Source organism: Heterodontus francisci, chromosome 8, assembly GCF_036365525.1.
Source record: "Heterodontus francisci isolate sHetFra1 chromosome 8, sHetFra1.hap1, whole genome shotgun sequence".
NCBI classification, from domain to species: Eukaryota; Metazoa; Chordata; class Chondrichthyes; order Heterodontiformes; family Heterodontidae; genus Heterodontus; species Heterodontus francisci.
The window spans coordinates 60306835-60327424 of NC_090378.1; the positions used below are offsets into that span (position 1 = coordinate 60306835).

Here is a 20590-nt window from a genome sequence, read left to right on the forward strand (position 1 = left end):
ATTTTATCGATGTTTAATTTCTTACTGAAGCCACAAACAGGAAGACTCAATCATTCCTTATAATTGCCTGCAAATACAATCAAATCCTCATCCTATGGCAATTTCCCATTACTTAAAAGTTAAAAAGAAAGTCACACAATCCAAGCTCTTAGTTCATTTAGAAGTGCAATGAAAAGTTTTCATTATGCATTTCTGTCCCAGGCAATCAGCAGTGAGCAAATAGGATAATAATCAAGTCAACCAACCTCGAGCTTTGGCTCCAGAATTATCTATGAAACTCTTTAGCATTTACGGTTTGGCTTCAAAAGTATTACTTTCATATTGCCTGTCCTTTCACAGCAAGTACTGGAACATAGAATGAGACAGATATTGCAAAGCTACCTGTGACTTCCTTTTTAACTTTCAAATAGTGGGAATCTGCTTAATTTAACTTTTGGAAACCCAGGCAATACCATCATTAGATTACCAGAGTAAGAGATCAAGTGTATGCTCAGCCACTGAATCAGCAGAGAGCAGTCAGCATCCACTAAGCTAGAGTCTGGAATGAATAGTCTGGAATAATTATATAAACAGACACCACAGGCATAAATTGTTATTTCCCAGCTAGTATTAGCATTTTATCTCTCTGTGCATGTAAAGTACTATTATAAGACACAAAAATTCCATTGTATATGCCAAGAGGACAATTTGCCCTGATATTCCTTATTAGAACATCTCAATAGCAGCTATTTCAGGGCAGTTAAAATGAAGAAAAGTAATAGAGAAATGTAATGCTGCATCTCTGACTCAGTAATGCTTGATGGCATTTAAGGGTCAGTGGGAATGCTGCCATTACTTTTCAGTGTGATGGGAAGATGCAACTTTTATTAAAATGAAGTAGAAGTGATATTTCCTTATCATCCACATGATTTTTCTCTGAGAATGCTAGATGTAGGTCAGGTGCAAGCACCGCTCATATAAACTGGGTGTTGTAAAGCATGAAGTGGCACTTGAGAAAATAATCGAAAGGGGCAGGTAACTACTGCTTTCAGTAGAAAATTTAAATTATGGGCAGCACAGTGGCGCAGTGGTTAGCACCGCAGCCTCATAGCTCCAGTAAACCGGGTTCAGTTCTGGGTACTGCCTGTGTGGAGTTTGCAAGTTCTCCCTGTGACTGCGTGGGTTTCCGCTGGGTGCTCCGGTTTCCTCCCACCGCCAAAGACTTGCAGGCTGATAGGTAAATTGGCCATTGCAAATTGCCCCTAGTGTAGGTAGGTGGTAGGAAATATGGGATTAATGTAGGAGGGGATGTTGTAGGGAATATGGGACAGACTCGGTGGGCCGAAGGGCCTGTTTCAGTGCTGCATCGCTCTCTCTCTAAAATTTGTACAATAATAATAATATTAAATTGGAAATTACTTAATCTGAATTGTGGTCATGCTTCCTGCTTCCCCATTTCCAGGCTTCTCATCCAAATCACGACACCAAATAAAATTTGCAGGGCCAGCTCTTCCAAGTTGGAGACAGATTGACATCTAGTTAGCCCTATTCTGGTCTTCCTCTTCTCATGCACATTCACTTATTTTTTTAATGATGGTTGTCATATTTCAGGATTTAAGACTATGCTACCACAAGGAACCTTTGTGGAATATATGTTGAAAACACTACTATTGAACAAAACTTAATTCTCAAGAGTGTAGATTTACAATTTGGAATAAAAGATTGGTAGGTAAAACTGTGATGGAACAATGAGCTGCCTTTAAAGAAGAGATGGTTCGGGTACAGTCGAGGTACATTCCCACAAGGCAAAAGGTAGCGCAACTAAAGCCAGAGCTCCCTGGATGACGAAAGGGATAGAGGACACAATGAAGCAGAAAAAGGGAACGTATGACAGATGTCAGGTTGATAACACAAGTAAGAACCAGGTTGACTATAGAAAGTTCAGAGAGACAGTGAAAAAGGAAATAAGAGAGGCAAAGCAAGAGTATGAGAAGAGTCTGGAGACTAACATAAAGGGGAATCCCAAAGTCTTCTATAGGCATATAAATAGTAAATGGCTAATAAGAAGAGTGGTGGGGCTGATTAGGGACAAAAAAGGGGATCTATGCCTGGAGGCAGAGAGCATGGCTGTGGTACTAAATGACTACTTTACTTTTGCCTTCACCAAGGAAGATGAAGTTGCCAAAGTCAAAGTGAAAGAGGAGGTAGTTCAGGTATTGGATGACCTAAAAATTGATAAAGAGGAATTAGAAAATCTGGCTGTGCATAAAGTTACCAGGACCAGATGGGATGTATCCAAGTATGCTGAAGGAAGCAAGGGTGGAAATTGTGGACGTAGTGACCATAATATTCCAATCCTCTTTAGATACAGGGTGCCAGATGACTAGAGAATTGTAAATGTTACACCTTGTTCAAAAAAAATTTGTAATGATAAACCCAGCAACTACAAGCTTGGCAGTTTAACCTTGGGAAAGTTTTTAGAAACAATAATCGGGGACAAAATTAGAAGTCACTTGGGCAAGCATGGATTAATTAAGGAAAGCCAGCACAGATTTGCGAAAGGCAAATCGTTTTTAACTAACTTGATTGGGTTTTTTGATGAGGTAACAGAGAGGGTTGATGAGGGTAATGAAGTTAATGCAGAAAATATGGGCTTCCAAAAGGCGCTTGATAAAGTGCCACATAATAGGCTTGTCAGCAAAGTTGAGGCCCGTGGAATAAAAGGGACAGTGGCAGCATGGATATGAAGTTGGCTGAGTAACAGGAAACAGAAAGTAGTGATGGACAGTTGTTTTTCGGATTGGTGGAAGGTTATACAGTAGTAGTGTTTCCCAGGGATCAGTACAAGCCCACTTCTTTTCTTGATATATATTAATGACCTAGACTTGGGTGTCTGGGGCACACTTTCAAAATTTGCAGATGACACAAAACTTGGAAATATTATGAACTGTGAAGAGGATAGTAATGGACTCCAAGTGGAATGGGGAGACATGTGGCGGATGAAATTTAATGCAGAGAAATGTGAAGTGATACATTTTGTTAGGAAGAACATGGAGAGGCAATATAAACTAAAGAGTACAATTCTAAATGGGGTGCAGGAACAGAAGGACCTAGGAGTATATGTGCACAAATCATTGAAAGTTGCAGGGCAGGTTGAGAAAGTGGTTAAAAAGATGGGATCCTGGGTTTTATAAATAGAGGCATAGAGTACAAAAGCAAGGAAGCTATGATAAACATTTATAAAACACTGGTTTGGCCTCAACTGGAGTATTGTGTCCAATTCTGGACACTGTACCTTTGGAACGATGTGAAGGCTTTGAAGAGCGGATAAAAAAGATTTACAAAGAAGGTTCCAGGGATGAAGGATTTCAGTTACGAAGACAGATTGGGGAAACTGGGGCTGTTCTCCTTAGAGAAGGTTGAGAGACCTGTTCTGGTTGGGTTCCTGCTCCTCCTGCCACAAAAAAGGAAAGGAAAATACTTACATTTCCTGGCCTCTTCTGGGATTAATACGTTTCTGTCCTGGGATGGTCTGTCAGAAAAGCTTCCCTGCCTAGGTCGGAGTTAAAACTGCAGTGAGTTCCCAATTACGTCACGCACACGTAAAAAAAGAAGCCTGCTGGCTTTGGTAGGTGTTCTTGACGCCTGCTTAGCAGAACAGGTTAAAATCATGGATGTTGAGATCCTGGTAGCTTCAAGGCAAGTAAGTAATGGTTTGTGCTTGGTGGGAAAAATTAAAACTGTCCCCAGGATGTCTGAACCAACGGTTGGAGATCATGAAAGATAATTTGACATTCCAGCGATTATTAATACTCATTGTCTTGTTTTTATTCATTCATGGGATGAGGGCCATCCTTAATTGCCCTTCAGAAGGTGGTGGTGAGCTGCCTTCTTGAACCGTTGTAGTCCATGTGAGGTAGGTACACCCACAGTGCTGTTAGGAAGAGAGTTCCAGGATTTTGACCCAGCAACAGTGAAAGAAGGGTGATATAGTTCCAAGTCAGGATGGTGTGTGACTTGGAGGGGAACTTGCAGGTGGTGGTGTTCGCATGCATTTGCTGCCCTTGTCCTTCTAGTTGGTAGAGGTCGCGGGTTTGAAAGGTGCTGTCTAAGGAGCCTTGATGCTTTGCTGCAGTACATCTTGTAGATGGTACACACTGCTGCCAATGTGTGTTGGTGGAGGGAATGAATGTTGGTGAATGGGGTGCCAATCAAGCGGGCTGCTTTGTCCTGAATGGTGTCAAGCTTCTTGAGTGTTGTTGGAGCTGCACCCATTCAGGCAAGTGGAGAGTATTCCACCACACTCCTGAGTTGTGCCTTGTAGATGGTCGACAGGCTTTGGGGAGTCAGGAAGTGAGTTACTCGCCGCAGGATTCCTAGCCTCTGATCTGGTCTTGTCGCCATGGTATCTATATGGCTACTCCAGTTAAGTTTCTGGTCAATGATAACTCCCAGGATGATGATAGTGGGGGATTCAGCGATGCTAATGCCATTGAATGTCAAGGGGAGATCGGTAGATTCTCTCTTGTTAGAGATGGTCATTGCCTGGCACTTGTGTGGCGCAAATGTTACTTGCCACTTATCAGCCCAAGCCTGGATATTATCCGGGTCTTGCTGCATTTCTGCACAAACTGCTCCAGTATTTGAGGAGTCGTGAATGGTGCTGAACATTGTGCAATCATCAGCGACCATCCCCACTTCTGACCTTATGATTGAAGGAAGGTCATTGATGAAGCAGTTGAAGATGGTTGGGCCTAGGATACTACCCTGAGGAACCCCTGCAGTGATGTCCTGGAGCTCAGATGATTCACCTCCAACAACCATAACCATCTTTCTTTGCGCTAGGTATGACTCCAACCAGTGGAGAGTTTTCCCCCCTGATTACCATTGACTTCAGTTTTGCTAGGGATCCTTGATGCCATACTCAGTCAAATGCTGCCTTGATGTCAAGGGCAGTCGCTCTCACCTCACCTCTTGAGTTCAGCTCTTTTGTCTATATTTGGACCAAGGCTGGAATGAGGTCAGGAGCTGAGTGGCCCTGGCAGAACCCAAACTGAGTGTCACTGAGCAGGTTATTGCTGAGCAAGTGCCACTTGATGGCACTGTTGATGACACCTTCCATCACTTTACTGATGATTGAGAGTAGACTGATGGGCTGGTAATTGGCCGGGTTGGACTTTTCCTTCTTTTTGTGTACAGGACATACCTGGGCAATTTTCCACATTGCAGAATCGATGCCAGGATTGTAGCTGCACTGGAACAGCATGGCTAGGGGCGCTGCAAGTTCTGGAGCACAGGTCTTCAGTACTATTGCCGAAATAGTGTCAGGACCCATAGCCTTTGCAGTATCCAGTGCCTTCAGTTATTTCTTGATATCATGCGGAGAGAATCGAATTGGCTGAAGACTGGCATCTGTGATGCTGGGAAATTCAGGAGAAGGCCGAGATGGATCATCCACTTGGCACTTCTGGCTGAAGATTGTTGCAAATGCTTCAGCCTTATCATTCGCACTGATGTGCTGGGCTCCCCCATCATTGAGGATGGAGATATTTGTGGAGCGACCTCCTCCAGTTAGTTGATTAATTATCCACCACCATTCACGGCTGGATGTGGCAGGACTGCAGAGTTTAGATCTGACTCGTTGGTTATGGGATCGCTTATCTCTGTCTATCACATGCTGCTTATGCAGTTTGGCATGCAAGTAATCCTGTTGTAGCTTTACCAGGTTGACACCTCATTTTGAGGTATGCCTGGTGCTGCTCCTGGCATGCCCTCCTGCACTCTTCATTGAACCAGGATTGGTCTCCTGGCTTGATGGTAATGGTACAGTGGGGGATATGCCGGGCCATAAGGTTACAGATTGTGGTTGAGTACAATTCTGCTGTTACTGATGGCCCACAGCGCCTCATGGATGCCCAGTCTTGCATTGCTAGATCTGTTCGAAATCTATCCTATTTAGCACAGTGGTAGTGCCAGACAACATGATGGAGGGTATCCTCAATGTGAAGGCAGGACTTTGTCTCCACAAGGACTCTGCAGTGGTCAGTCCTACCAATACTGTCATGGTCAGATGCATCTGCGGCAGGCAGATTTACCGAGCCATTCTTGGTGATGGACATTGAAGTCTCCCACCCAGAGTATATTCTGCGCCCTTGCTACCTTCAGTGCTTCCTCCAAGTGGTGTTGAACATGGAGGAGTACTGACTCATTGGCTGAGGGAGGGGGGTAGATGGTAATCAGCAGGAGGTTTCCTTGCCTATGTTTGACCTGATGCCATGAGACTTTATGGGGTCTGAAGTCGATGTTGAGGACTCCCAGGGCAACTCCCTCCCGACTGTATACCACCTCTGCTGGATCTGTCCTGCTGGTGGGACAGGACATACCCGGGGATGGTGATGACAGTGTCTGAGACATTGTCTGTAAGGTATGATTCTGTGAGTATGACTATGGCAGATTGTTGCTTGACTAGTCTGTGGGAAAGCTCTCCCAACTTTTGTACAAGCCCCCAGATGTTAGTAAGGAGGACTTCACAGGGTCGACAGGGCTGAGTTTGCCATTGTTGTTTCCGCTGCCTGGGTCGATGCCGGGTGGTCCGTCCGGTTTCATTCCTTTTTATTGACTTTGTAGCATTTAGATAGAAGTGAGTGGCTTGCTCAGCCATTTCAGAGGGCATGTAAGAGTCAACGTCATTGTTGTGTGTCTGGAGTCACATGTAGGCCAGACCAGGTAAGGATAGGAGATTTTCATCCCTAAAGGACATTAGTGAACCAGATGGGTTTTTACAACAATCAACAATGGTTTCATGGCCATCATTAGATTCCAGATTTATTAATTGAATTCAAATTCCATCTTCTGCTGTGGTGGGATTTGAACCTATGTTCCCAGAGCAATAATGTGGGTCTCTAGGTTACTAGTCCAGTGACAATACCACTATGCCACTGTCTCCTCCATGTTGTTATGACAATCATATCATTTGAACTCAACAAAGTCATTGCCAAGTTAGGCTGGCGGATTGTACTTTTAAGGAGGAGTGGTATTTAGTTTTTACTAAAAGCTGACACTGCAGTCACAGACAGGCTTTTAGGTATAGGGTAGGCTCGGAGGGCAGTCAGGTTGTTTAAAGGAAAAACTGTGAAGGGTTTTATTGAGGCGAAGTGGTTTGGAATGCTGGAGGATGGTTAAAAGATCCCTTGTTTAATTTAAGTAAGACAATCTACTGAAGTAGAAAAGCACGAATGCTATTTATTTTCTAACATTAGGTAAGTTGCTATGATTGAATTAAGTGAATCTGATTGTCAGGTAGCATCTGTGGACAGAAAAATGGAGTTAACGTTTCAGGTCAATGTCCTTTCATCAGATGAAAAGTTATCGTCCTGAAACGTTAACGCTGTTTCTCTCCCCACAAATGACCTGCCAAGTATTTACAGCATTTTCTGTTGTTGTTTCAGATTTTCAGCATCCACAATATTTTGCTTTTGAATCTTATTGTAGCTCTGTATCTATGTCTCTATAGAATAAAGCAGCCCAATGTTTTGAACCTTAACTTTCCTCATTTCGTTTAATTTGGTTCACCTTCAAAGAGATTAAAGAAATACAGAAGCAAAAAATACGAGCACTAAGGTCGAATAACATAACAAAGGGATGCTATTGTTATATCAGTCGCACAAAAGTCAAAATCCACCAGAACGTTCTGGGGCAGAAAACAAAGAACAAAAACAGTACAGCACAGGAACAGGCCATTCGGCCCTCCAAGCCTGCGCCGATCTTGATGCCTGCCTAAACTAAACCCTTCTGCACTTCCGGGGACCGTATCCCTCTATTCCCATCCTATTCATGTATTTGTCAAGATGCCTCTTAAACGTCGCTATCGTACCTGCTTCCACCACCTCCCCCGGCAGCAAGTTCCAGGCACTCACCACCCTCTGTGTAAAGAACTTGCCTCGCACATCCCCTCTAAACTTTGCCCCTCGCACCTTAAACCTATGCCCCCTAGTAACTGACTCTTCCACCCTGGGAAAAAGCTTCTGACTATCCACTCTGTCCATGCTGCTCATAACTTTGTAAACCTCTATCATGTCGCCCCTCCACCTCCATCGTTCCAGTGAAAACAATCCGAGTTTATCCAACCTCTCCTCATAGCTAATGCCCTCCAGACCAGGCAACATCCTGGTAAACCTCTTCTGTACCCTCTCCAAAGCCTCCACGTCCTTCTGGTAGTGTGGCGACCAGAATTTCAAGCAATATTCTAAGTGTGGCCTAACTAAAGTTCTGTACAGCTGCAGCATGACTTGCCAATTTTTATACTCTATGCCCCGACCGATGAAGGCAAGCATGCCGTATGCCTTCTTGACTGCCTTATCCACCTGCGTTGCCACTTTCAGTGACCTGTGAACCTGTACGCCAAGATCTCTCTGCCTGTCAATACTCCTAAGGGTTCTGCCATTTACTGTATACTTCCCACCTGCATTAGACCTTCCAAAATGCATTACCTCACATTTGTCCGGATTAAGCTCCATCTGCCATTTCTGCGCCCAAGTCTCCAACCGATCTATATCCTGCTGTACCCTCTGACAATCCTCATCACTAGCTGCAACTCCACCAAGCTTTGTGTCGTCCGCAAACTTACTAATCAGACCAGCTACATTTTCCTCCAAATCATTTATATATACTACAAAGAGCAAAGGTCCCAGCACTGATCCCTGCGGAACACCACCAGTCACATCCCTCCATTCAGAAAAGCACCCTTCCACTGCTACCCTCTGTCTTCTATGACAGAACCAGTCTGTATCCATCTTGCCAGCTCACCTCTGATCCCGTGTGACTTCACCTTTTGTACCAGTTTGCCATGAGGGACTTTGTCAAAGGCTTTACTGAAGTCCATATAGATAACATACACTGCCCTTCCTTCATCAATCATCTTTGTCACTTCCTCAAAAAACTCAATCAAATTAGTGAGACACGACCTCCCGTTCACAAAACCATGCTGCCTCTCGCTAATAAGTTTGTTTGTTTCCAAATGGGAGTAAATCCTGTCCCGAAGAATCCTCTCTAATAACTTCCCTACCACTGACGTAAGGCTCACTGGCCTATAATTTTCTGGATTATCCTTGCTACCCTTATTAAACAAAGGAACAACATTGGCTATTCTCCAGTCCTCTGGGACCTGTAGCCAATGAGGATGCAAAGATTTCTGTCAAGGCCCCAGCAATTGCTTCCCGTGCCTCCCTCAGTATTCTGGGGTCGATCCCATCAGGCCCTGGGGACCTATCTACTTTAATGCTTTGCAAGACACCCAACACCTCCTCCTTTTTGATAATGAGATGACTGAGACTATCTACACTCCCTTCCCTAGGCTTATCATCCACCAAGTCCTTCTGGTGGATTTGGGCCCAAGCAACCTCAGGACTGATTTTGGGCTATGTTGTGCCATCCACACCTCTTTAAAAAATAGAGATAATGTCGTCCTGATAACGAAGACAATTTCATCACTAAATGGCTGTAAGTCCATTAGGTCAGAAGCTAGAATCCTTTATATTGCTTCAATTATGATTGATAAACCTTACTTACTGCTATAGCTTGAAGTGTAGCTAAATAAAGCTTAGCAAGGTCATCAAGATTGTTGGACAGTGCCAATCCAGTTACCTATTTGTGAAAGAAAAAGATACTTTATTAGAATTTGAAGAACACAACTTGAAGTACAATTGTTTCAACTTCAAATTAATTTTTGCATAATTAATTAAGGAGTTATGAAATAAAATTGCTTTCACAGTGCCATTTGCATTAGAAGTAATAAACATAGAATTAACTCTGAAAGGTTATCAGTGGAAAGGTTTAGGTGAAAAGGCTGATTTCTAAGGAACTTCTTTCAATCCAAAATAGTCTCTGTTCTATGTCAGTTACAAAAAAGGTGACGAAAACCTTCAATGGGGCTTCAAGGACTGTGGGCTGGATTTTGTTATCCGCCTGATGTCGGGCTCCGTAGTGGGGGGGCCAGAAGATCAGAGCGGCAGCGGACCACCACGAACCCGACGCCAGAATTGCGGGGCCTGATCTTCCTGGTGGCGGGGAAGCTCCATGGTGGGCCCTCCACCGCTCTGCGAAGGGACCCAACTTTACACATTTAAATTACCTGCTTGCATTAATTAAAATCTAATCCGCAGTGATCTTATCTGCCATTCTGGATCTTCAGCGTGACGGGCGGCACCTGCGCCTTCACTTTCCTGTCCAGGGAAAGCTGGTACCACCAAGGTGGGGAAGGGGGAACTCTGCATTTGTAGTGTAGTGGAGGGGTGGGGGTAGGAAGAGATAACACTGCATTTTTCTATAGTGGTGGGGAGAGGAAAGGGTGAACTCTGCACTTAGTGCAGTTGCGGGGAGAAGGGGTCAAATCTGCATTTGTAGTGTAGTTGATGGGGGGGGGGGTAGATGGGGAAAAATGCATTTTTGGTGCAGTTGTAGGGGAATGTGGGCAACTCTGCAGTTTTTTCAGAGGGCTGGCAGTCCTTTAAAAATGGTGGCTGCACTTGCACAGAAAAATCTGACACAGTTCACGGCGTCACTGAGGCTGACCCACCAAGTGATTGGGGGGGATGGCTGCCCTGCATATGATGATGAGCCGCTACGCTCATGATTGTGGCAGTGTGGCAGCGCACAACCCATGCATGCCAACCGCTGTTTTTCACGCTCACCGTCACTCCCAGCAGCGGGACTACAGGATTCAGCCCTGTGTGATTATATCACTAGCCTATATGGTTGAGCAGAAGTCCCAGCCAAATAAGTGAGTAAATCACAATCACCTTTGCTGATAGACAAATAGACAAGACAGTCAAAGCAATGCCTGTCAGGGCTTTTGCTTTTTAATTATATATTGCCAAGTATGTTATTCTTCCTTTTAAAAGAATGCACTTAAATTTTAAATGGATACACAAATCTAGAAAAGTGGGAAGACAGGTTGATAAAGCTGTTCAAAAAACACATATGGGATGTGGAACCCTTTGCTGATTTTACCTCCAACCAAAATGTGAGACCAATTGTGCAATCCTTACTATTGCCAGCTGAGGTCAAGACAGCGAACTTTGTCTGGTTTCTTCACTATGTGCATATTTAATAGCATTGCTGTACAACACATATCAAGCAGCATTAGCTGGTTCTTGTGATTTAACTTCAGGAAACACATTCAATCATAAGGGAATCAAAAATTGCCATGCCAAATGGTAAAGACAGGCGTTTATGGCAATTCTGCTACTGGATTAAAATTAGTGTTAATTCACTATAGTTACATGGGATGGGAATCTGGTTTGATATAGAATATCAAATTTCTATATATTTTTAAAAGAAATAGCAATAATCTGTTCATTCTCCAGTAAATTCCTTCACATATGTGTGCATCTTACTTCCCTGTAAAGTGCTTTGAAGCTTCTTTAATGTGAAGTATTCTGTATAAATATATGACGTTGTTGGAGCTGCGGGCTGACAAGTCCCTGGATCCTGATGGACTTCATCCTAGGGTCTTAGAAGAGGTGGCCAGTGAGATGGTTGATGTGTTGGTTTTAATTTTCCAAAATTCCCTAGATTTGGGGAAAGTTCCATATGATTGGAAAATAGCGAATGTAACTCCTTTATTCAAAAAAGGAGGGAGACAGAAAGCAGGAAAATACAGACCAGTTAGTTTAACATCTGTCTTCGGGAAAATGTTCGAAGCTATTATTAAAGACATAGCAGGACACTTCGAAAAATTCAAGGTAATCAGGCAGAGTCAACATGGTTTTGTGAAAGGGAAATTATGTTTAACCAATTTATTGGAGTTCTTTGAAGAAGTAACATGTGCTGTGGATAAAGGGGAACCAGTGGATGTACTGTACTTAGATTTCCAGAAGGCATTTGGTAAGGTGCTACATCAAAGGTTATTGTGGAAAATAAAGGCTCACAGTGTAGGGGGTAACATTTTGGCATGGATAGAAGATTGGCGAGTGAACAGGAAAGAGAGAGTAGATATAAATGGGTCAATTTCTGGCTAGCAGGATGTAACGAGTGGTGTGCCACAGGGATGAGTGCTGGGGTCTCAACTTTTTACAATTTATATAAATGACTTGGATGAAGGGACTGAAGATATGGTTGCTAAGTTTGTTGACGACACAAAGATAGGTAGGAAAGTAATTTTTGAAGAGGACATAAGGAGGCAACAAAGGGATATAGATAAGTTAAGTGAGTGGGGAAAGATCTGGGAAAATGTGAAGTTGTCCATTTTGGCAGGAAGAATAGAAAAGAAGCATATAATCTAAATGGTGAGAGTTTGCAGAGCTCTGAGATACAGAGAGATCTGAGTGTCCTAGTACACGAATCGCTTTTAGTATTCAGGTTCAGCAAGTAATTAGGAAAGCTAACAGAATGTTATTATTTATTGAGAGGGAAATTGAATACAAAAGTAGGGAGGTTATGCTTTAGTTATACAGGGCATTGGTGAGATCACAGGCTGAATTTTTTGAGGCTACTGGCATTGGGGGTCATGGCAGGGGGCCTGGAAAATTCTTCCGGAAGAGGCCCGCCATGACCCCCGACGCCGAGATGTGACTTGACAGATGTAACAGGTGACTTGATAGAAACATATTTTACTGCCGGCGGCAAGGCCTCGGTGCGGAAGCCTCCCCCATCACCACTCGGCGTTCCACTCATGGGGAGGTGGGGAGGAGTGTGATTATCAGTGTGGGGGACGGGAAATACACTTTTTATTGGCTGTGGGGATGGTGGGAAGGGGTTGAAGGGCAAATGTTACGAGGTTGGGGGGGATGTTCAGGTTGGTAATAAAGTTTATTTTCGTCATATAGGCCCAAAGAAAATATTTTGGGGGGGGGGGGGGGGGGGGGAAAGGGGGTTGGGAAAGAGCCTCCAGCTTTTATTTATTTTTAAAAATAAAATGCACAAGAATATAGCTTTACAAATTCAACGCTTGGCTAAGGGCTTGACGTCCTTTAAAAATGGCGCACCAGCGCCTCAATGGTGGTTCTGGACGCCCTTGCTGGGAATGGACCAGCCACCCCATCTACGTCATTGGGGGCAGCTGCTCCACCCCCTCCATTTAAATGAGCCCCTGCATGAAATATCGCAGGGTCTCATCCATGGCAGATCCACACGAGCAGACCACCGAGATCAGAGCAGCTGTCGCGATTGGCGGCGTGCTCATAAAATTCAGCCCCACATGTTTAGTTTAGTGATACAGCACTGAAACAGGCCCTTCGGCCCACCGAGTCTGTGCCGACCATCAACCACCCATTTATACTAATCCTACACTAACCCCATATTCCTACCACATCCCCACCTGTCCCTATATTTCCCTACCACCTACCTATACTCGGGGCAATTTACAATGGCCAATTAACCTATCAACCTGCAAGTCTTTGGCATGTGGGAGGAAACCGGAGCACCCGGAGGAAACCCACGCAGACACAGGGAGAACTTGCAAACTCCACTCAGGCAGTACCCAGAATTGAACCCGGGTCGCTGGAGCTGTGAGGCTGCGGTGCTAACCACTGCGCCACTGTGCTGCCTGGAGTATTGTGCACAGTATTGGTATCCTTATTTAAGGAAGGATGTAAATGCAATGGAAACAGTTCGGAAATGGTTTACTAGACTAATACCTGGAATGGGCAGGTTGTCTTAAGAGGAAAGGTTGGACAGGCTAGGCTTGTATCCGCTGGAGTTTATGAGAGTAACAGGTGACTTGATAGAAACAAAGAAAATCCTGAGGGGTCTCAACAGGGTGGATGTGGAAAGGATGTTTCTCATTGTGGGAGAATCTAGAACTAGGGATCACTATTTAAAAATAAGGCTCACCCATTTAAGACAGAGATGAGAAGTTTTTTCTCTCAGAACTCTCTTCCCCAAAAGGCAGCAGAAGCAGAATCTGTAAATATTTTTAAGGCAGAGGTAGATAGATTCTTGATAAGCAAGAGGGTGAATGGTTATCTGGGGAAGGGGGAAATGTGGAGTTGAGGTTACAATCAGATCAGTCATGATCTTATTGAATGGCGGAGCAGGCTCGAGGGACCAAGTGGCCTACTCCTGCTCCTAATTCATATGTATGTATGTTCATATGTTAGTGGTTTACTTATCTGTTGTTTGTCATCTCCCTGCTCAGCATAGTGGGGAAAGTCTTTGCTCGAGTCGCTTTAAACAGGCTCCAGAAGCTGGCCGAGCGCGTCTACCCTGAGGCACAGTGTGGCTTTCGACCATTGACATGCTGTTCTCCCTTCATCAGATACAGGAGAAATGCCGCGAACAACAGATGCCCCTCTACATTGCTTTCATTGATCTCACCAAAGCCTTTGACCTCGTCAGCAGACGTGGTCTCTTCAGACTACTAGAAAAGAACGGATGTCCACCTGCTAAGTATCATCACCTCATTCCATGACAATATGAAAGGCACAATTCAACATAGCGGCACCTCATCAGACCCCTTTCCTATCCTGAGTGGCGTGAAACAGGGCTGTGTTCTCGCACCCACGCTTTTTGGGAATTTTTTCTCCCTGCTGCTCTCACATGCGTTCAAGTCTTCTGAAGAAGGAGTTTTCCTCCACACAAGATCAGGGGGCAGGTTGTTCAACCTTGCCCGTCTAAGAGTGAAGTCCAAAGTACGGAAAGTGCTCATCAGGGAACTCCTCTTTGCTGACGATGCTGCTTTAACATCTCACACTGAAGAGTGTCTGCAGAGTCTCATCGACAGGTTTGCGGCTGCCTGCAACGAATTTGGCCTAACCATCAGCATCAAGAAAACGAACATCATGGGACAGGATGTCAGAAATGCTCCGTCCATCAATATTGGCGACCACGCTCTGGAAGTGGTTCAAGAGTTCACCTACCTAGGCTCAACTATCACCAGTAACCTGTCTCTCGATGCAGAAATCAACACGCGCATGGGAAAGGCTTCCACTGCTATGTCCAGACTGGCCAAGAGAGTGTGGGAAAATGGCGCACTGACACGGAACACAAAAGTCTGAGTGTATCAAGCCTGTGTCCTCAGTACCTTGCTCTACGGCAGCGAGGCCTGGACAACGTATGTCAGCCAAGAGCGACGTCTCAATTCATTCCATCTTCGCTGCCTCCGGAGAATACTTGGCATCAGGTGGCAGGACCGTATTTCCAACACAGAAGTCCTCGAGGTGGCCAACATCCCCAGCTTATACACACTACTGAGCCAGCGGCGCTTGAGATGGCTTGGCCATGTGAGCCACATGGAAGATGGCAGGATCCCCAAAGACACATTGTACAGCGAGCTCGCCATTGGTATCACACCCACCGGCCGTCCATGTCTCCGCTTTAAAGACGTCTGCAAACGCGACATGAAGTCCTGTGACATTGATCACAAGTCGTGGGAGTCAGTTGCCAGTGATCGCCAGAGCTGGCGGGCAGCCATAAAGGCGGGGCTAAAGTGTGGCGAGTCGAAGAGACTTCGTAGTTGGCAGGAAAAAAGACAGAGGCGCAAGGGGAGAGCCAACTGTGCAACAGCCCCGACAAACAAATTTTTCTGCAGCACCTGTGGAAGAGCCTGTCACTCTAGAATTGGCCTTTATAGCCACTCCAGGCGCTGCTCCACACACCACTGACCACCTCCAGGCGCTTACCCATTGTCTCTCGATATAAGGAGGCCAAAGAAGAAAAGAAGTGGTTTACTTATCTGTTGTTTGTCATCTTATCTTGAATTTATGTTTTGATGGTGTTGGTTTAGGTAAATTCAAGTATTAGAATGAGTCTATGAGTATAGCTCCAGTTTCCACATCAGTGTCTTAAAAACAAGGGTAAACATTTAACGTTGCCAAGTAAATGTTTTAGCTAATTTCCAATAGAATTGATTGAATTTGTTCTTCCATGGAACACTGCATGAAACATGCATGCGTGTATTAGCAATATGTTGATTTAAACATTCTGCAATTCTATCATTCAACTTACACACTCAAAATTAATTATTGGAAAAAAATAAAGGGACAAGCCAGAAATGTCAAGTAAATTTCAATCTCCTTCAGACAAGTGTTATGGGCAGGTGAGAGATGATAGCGACTGACCAAAGACAGCATTTTTTTTAAAAAGGTGTTTTTTTTTAACCCGAGTGCTTTAATTATCAAGAACACACAAATTACAAGTTTCTCGTAAGTTTGAAAGATAAATGTTTATTATACAACACCCAAAATACACATTACAACACCCACTCTCACACTCATAGATACACACACACTCAAGAAAAGATAGAGATTATAAAGATAACATGCATGAGGTCTGATGATTTTAAAGAGTCCTCTGTTAAGCTTGCTTTTCCCTGGGGTGAAGACTTGAAACGGTGCAGCCCTGTATTCTTTTCCCTTGTTCACCGAAGAAAGACTTGGGAGGTTTAGGGAGATGGATGCGCTGTTGCGGACTGCTCTTGTTATATTCCAGCCAAAGGTCAGTGGTAAAGTGTTGGTACGATTTCTCAGTTAGGGAGTTCAAGGCCAAACTCTAGTCGCTGCCTACATGTAGTTCAAAACTGGTAATCTTAGGCAGGGTCCTGTTGCTTCAATGGTTCAAATGGATCTCCTTTGTCTGCCCAGAATATAACTTTATTAAAACTCCTGATCAGAAACTTAGTTTCTGTCATGTGACCAGAGATTCTCTTCCATTGTCCTCATAAATGGTTTCTGATGTTGCGGCCATTGTTAGGCCATGAAGTCTGGGTGTCATTCATCTTCATCTCACCTTGATAAAGTACGGCATTTCACAACCATTCTTTGGATTTTGAGTTTGGAGTCAAAAAGTCTGCAACAACATTGTTAACCCAATCAGTTGGAGAGAAGCAGTCATTTCCACAGAAAAGTTTGTTTGCATTTTATGATTTTCAAGACTTGTTCAGACATGAAAAAGTAGGTCAGGGTCCTTGTAATTCTTTGTGTATTGGCCGGAAAGGAAGGGTCAACTGAACTCTTAGTCCATTTTGTTTCCAAGAGAAGTGGCCATTTCAGGCTTATGTCTTAAGTTCATTTTCTAGTTCATAAGTTTGCATTGCATGGGTATGACACAAGACAGTCAAAGCAGTGTCTGTACAGGCTTTCACAGAATCTCAGAACTGTTACAGCAGAGAAGGAGGCCATTCAGCCATTTGTGTCTGTGCCAGCTCTCTTAGAGAGCAAGTAACCTAGTGTCACTCCCCAGCCTTCTCCCTGTAGCCCTGCACATTCTTGCTTTTCAGATAAAAATCCAATGCCCTCTTGAATGCCTCAATTGGACCTTCTTCCACCACACTTTCAGGTAGTGCATTCTAAATCCCAACCATTTGTTGCATGAAAAAGTTTTTCCTCATGTTGCTATTGCTTCTTTTGCCCATAACCTTAAATCTGTGCCCTCTTGTTCTTGATCCCTCCACCAATGGGAACAGTTTTTGCCTATCTACCCTGTCCATACCGCTCATGATTTTGAATACGTCTATCAAATCTCCTCTCAACCTTCCCTTCTCCAAAGAAAACAGTCCCAACTTCTCCAACCTATCTATATAATTGAAGTTCCTCATCCCTGGAATCATTCTTGTGAACCTTTTTCTGTGCTCTCTCCAATGCTTTCACATCTTTCCTAAAGTGTGACGCCCAGAACTGGACACAATACTCCACTTGAAGCCGAACCAGTGTTCTATACAAGTTCAACATAATAGCCTTGCTTTTGTACTCTATGCCCCTATTAATAAAGCCTCAGATGCTGTATGTTCTATTAACTGCTCTCTCAACCTTCACTGATTTGTGCACATATACACCCAGGTCCCTCTGCTCCTGCAACCCTTTTCGAATTGCACCTTCCATTTTATATTGTCTCATCTCGTTCTTCCTGCCAAAATGAATCACTTCACATTTCTCTGCATTAAATTTCCCTCCATCATAAGGTCAGAAGTGTGGACTTTTGCTAATGATTGTACAATGTTCAGCACCATTCGTGACTCCTCAGATACTGAAGCAGCCCATGTTCAAATGCAGCAAGACGTGGTCAACATCCAGGCGGGCTGATAAGTGGCAAGTAACATTCGCACCACACAAGTGCCAGGCAATGACCATCTCCAACAAGAGAGAATCTAACCATCTCCCCTTGACGTTCAATGGCATTACCATCGCTGAATCCCCCACTATCAAAATCCTAGGGGTTACCATTGACCAGAAACTGAACTGGAGTAGCCACATAAATGATGTGGCTACGAAAACAGGTCAGCGGCTGGTAATTCTGCAGCGAGTAACTCACCTCCTGTCTCCCCAATGCCTATCCAGCATCTACAAAGCACAATTCATGAGGGTGATGGAATACTCTCTACTTGCCTGGGTGGGTGCAGCTCCAACAGCACTCAAAGCTTGGCCCCATCCAGGACAAAGCAGCCTGCTTGATTAGCATCCCATCCACCATCATCAGCATTCACTCTCTCCACCACTGACGCACAGTGGCAGCAATGTGTACCATATACAAGGTGCATTGCAGAAACTCACCAAGGCTCCTTCAACTGCACCTTCCAAACCCGCGATCTCTACCACCTAGAAGGACAAGAAGAGACTGATTGAGACTGGCAGTGTTTAAAAAGAGCAGCGACAGCGGGAAAGAAGGAGACTGAGTGAGACCAGCAGTGTTTAAAAACAGCAATGACAGTGGGAAAGAAGGAGACTGAGTGAGACCAGTGGTGTTTAAAAAGAGCAGCAACAGCGGGAAAGAAGGAGACTGAGTGAGACCGATGGTGTTTAAAAAGAGCAGCGGCAGCGGCAAAGAAGGAGACTGATTGAGGCCAGTAGTGTTTAAAAAGTGCAGCGGTAGCGGGAAAGAAGGAGACTGAGTGAGAACAGCGGTGTTTAAAAAGAGCAGCGACAGCGGGAAAGAAGGAGACTGAGTGAGACCAGCGGTGTTTAAAAAGAGCAGCGGCAGCGGGAAAGAAGGAGACTGAGCGAGACCAGCGGTGTTTAAAAAGAGCAGCGGCAGCGGGAAAGAAGGAGACTGAGTCAGACTGGCGGTGTTTAAAAAGTGCAGTGGCAGCGGGAAAGAAGGAGACTGAGTGAGACCGGCGGTGTTTAAAAAAAGCAGCGACAGCGGGAAAGAAGGAGACTGAGTGAGACCGATGGTGTTTAAAAAGAGCAGAGGCAGCGGGAAAGAAGGAGACTGAGTGAGACCAGCGGTGTTTAAAAAGAGCAGCGGCAGCGGGAAAGAAGGAGACTGAGTGAGACCGGCGGTGTTTAAAAAGAGCAGCGACAGTGAGAAAGAAGGAGACTGGGTGAGACCCGTGGTGTTTAAATAGAGCAGCGACAGTGGGAAAGAAGGAGACAGAGTGAGACCAGCGGTGTTTAAAAAGAGCAGCGACAGTGGGAAAGAAGGAGACTGAGTGAGACCAGCGGTGTTTAAAAAGAGCAGCGACAGCGGGAAAGAAGGAGACTGAGCGAGAACAGCGGTGTTTAAAAAGAGCAGTGGGAAAGAAGGGGACTGAGTGAAACCAGTGGTGTTTAAAAAGAGCAGACAGCAGGAAAGAAGGAGACTGAGTGAGGCCAGTGGTGTTTAAAAAGAGCAGTGACAGCGCACCTGAGTTTTGAAAAAAAAAGCCAACAATGACATCACAGGAGAGCTGCAAGGTGATTGGTTGGTGAGTAGCAGCTGTTAGAATATCTTAAAAAAAAGGGAAAGTTTTTTTTTGTTGAAAATAAAACCTCTGGTGATAAGGTGAGTATTACTAAAGTGTTTTTTTTTAAGGTCTTTAGATTGAAGTGGGTAGAACAAGGCCCCTAGTATAATGAGTATTTTTTAATTAAGGGAGTGACTAATTAATCTAAGGGTAAGTTATGGCAGGAGAGCTCAGCCCCGTGATATGCCCCTCCTGCGCTATGTGGGAAATCAGGGACGCTTCCAGTGTCCCTGATGACCATGTGTGCAGGAATTGTATCCAGCTGCAGCGACTGACTACCCGCATTTACGGAGCTGGAGCTGCAGGTGGATTCACAGTGAAGCAACCACAATGCTGAGGACGTCGTAGATAGCATGTTTAGTGAGGTGGTCGCAGCGCAGGTGATGGCTGCACAGGCAGAAAAGAGATGGGTGACCACCAGACAGAGTAATAGGCGTAGGCAGGTAGTGCAGGAGTCCCCTGTGGCCATTCCCCTCTCAAACAGATATACCGCTTTGGATACTGTTGGGGGGATGACCTCCCAAGGGAAAGCAGCAACAGCCAAGTTCGTGGCACCACAGAGGGCTCTGCTGTACAGCAGGGGAGGAAAAGGGTTGGAAGAGCTATAGTGAGAGGGGATTCTATCGTAAGGGGCACAGATAGGCGTTTCTGTGGCCACAAATGAGACTCCAGGATGGTATGTTGCCTCCCTGGTGCTAGGGTCAAGGATGTCTCGGAGCGGCTGCAGGACATTCTGAAAGGGGAGGCTGAGCAGCCAGAGGTGGTGGTCCATATTGGTACTAACGACATAGGCAGGAAGAGAGATGTGGTCCTGCAAAGTGAATATAGGGAGTTAGGCAGAAGGTTAAAAAGCTGGACCTCTAGGGTTGTAACCTCAGGATTACTCCCTGTGCCACGTGCTAGTGAGGGTAGGAATAGGAGGATTAGGCAAATGAATGCATGGCTGAAGAGCTGGTG

General features: G+C 44.8%; 1 protein-coding gene across 1 annotated transcript in view; it reads right to left on the reverse strand.

The window, feature by feature from the left end:
* Nucleotides 1–20590, reverse strand: part of fggy (FGGY carbohydrate kinase domain containing) — a 478711-nt gene that overhangs the window by 162439 nt on the left and 295682 nt on the right. The window contains exon 12 of the mRNA XM_068037213.1: nucleotides 9547–9621. Coding sequence (XP_067893314.1) covers nucleotides 9547–9621 — 75 coding nt within the window. The remainder of the gene's footprint in view (nucleotides 1–9546; nucleotides 9622–20590) is intronic.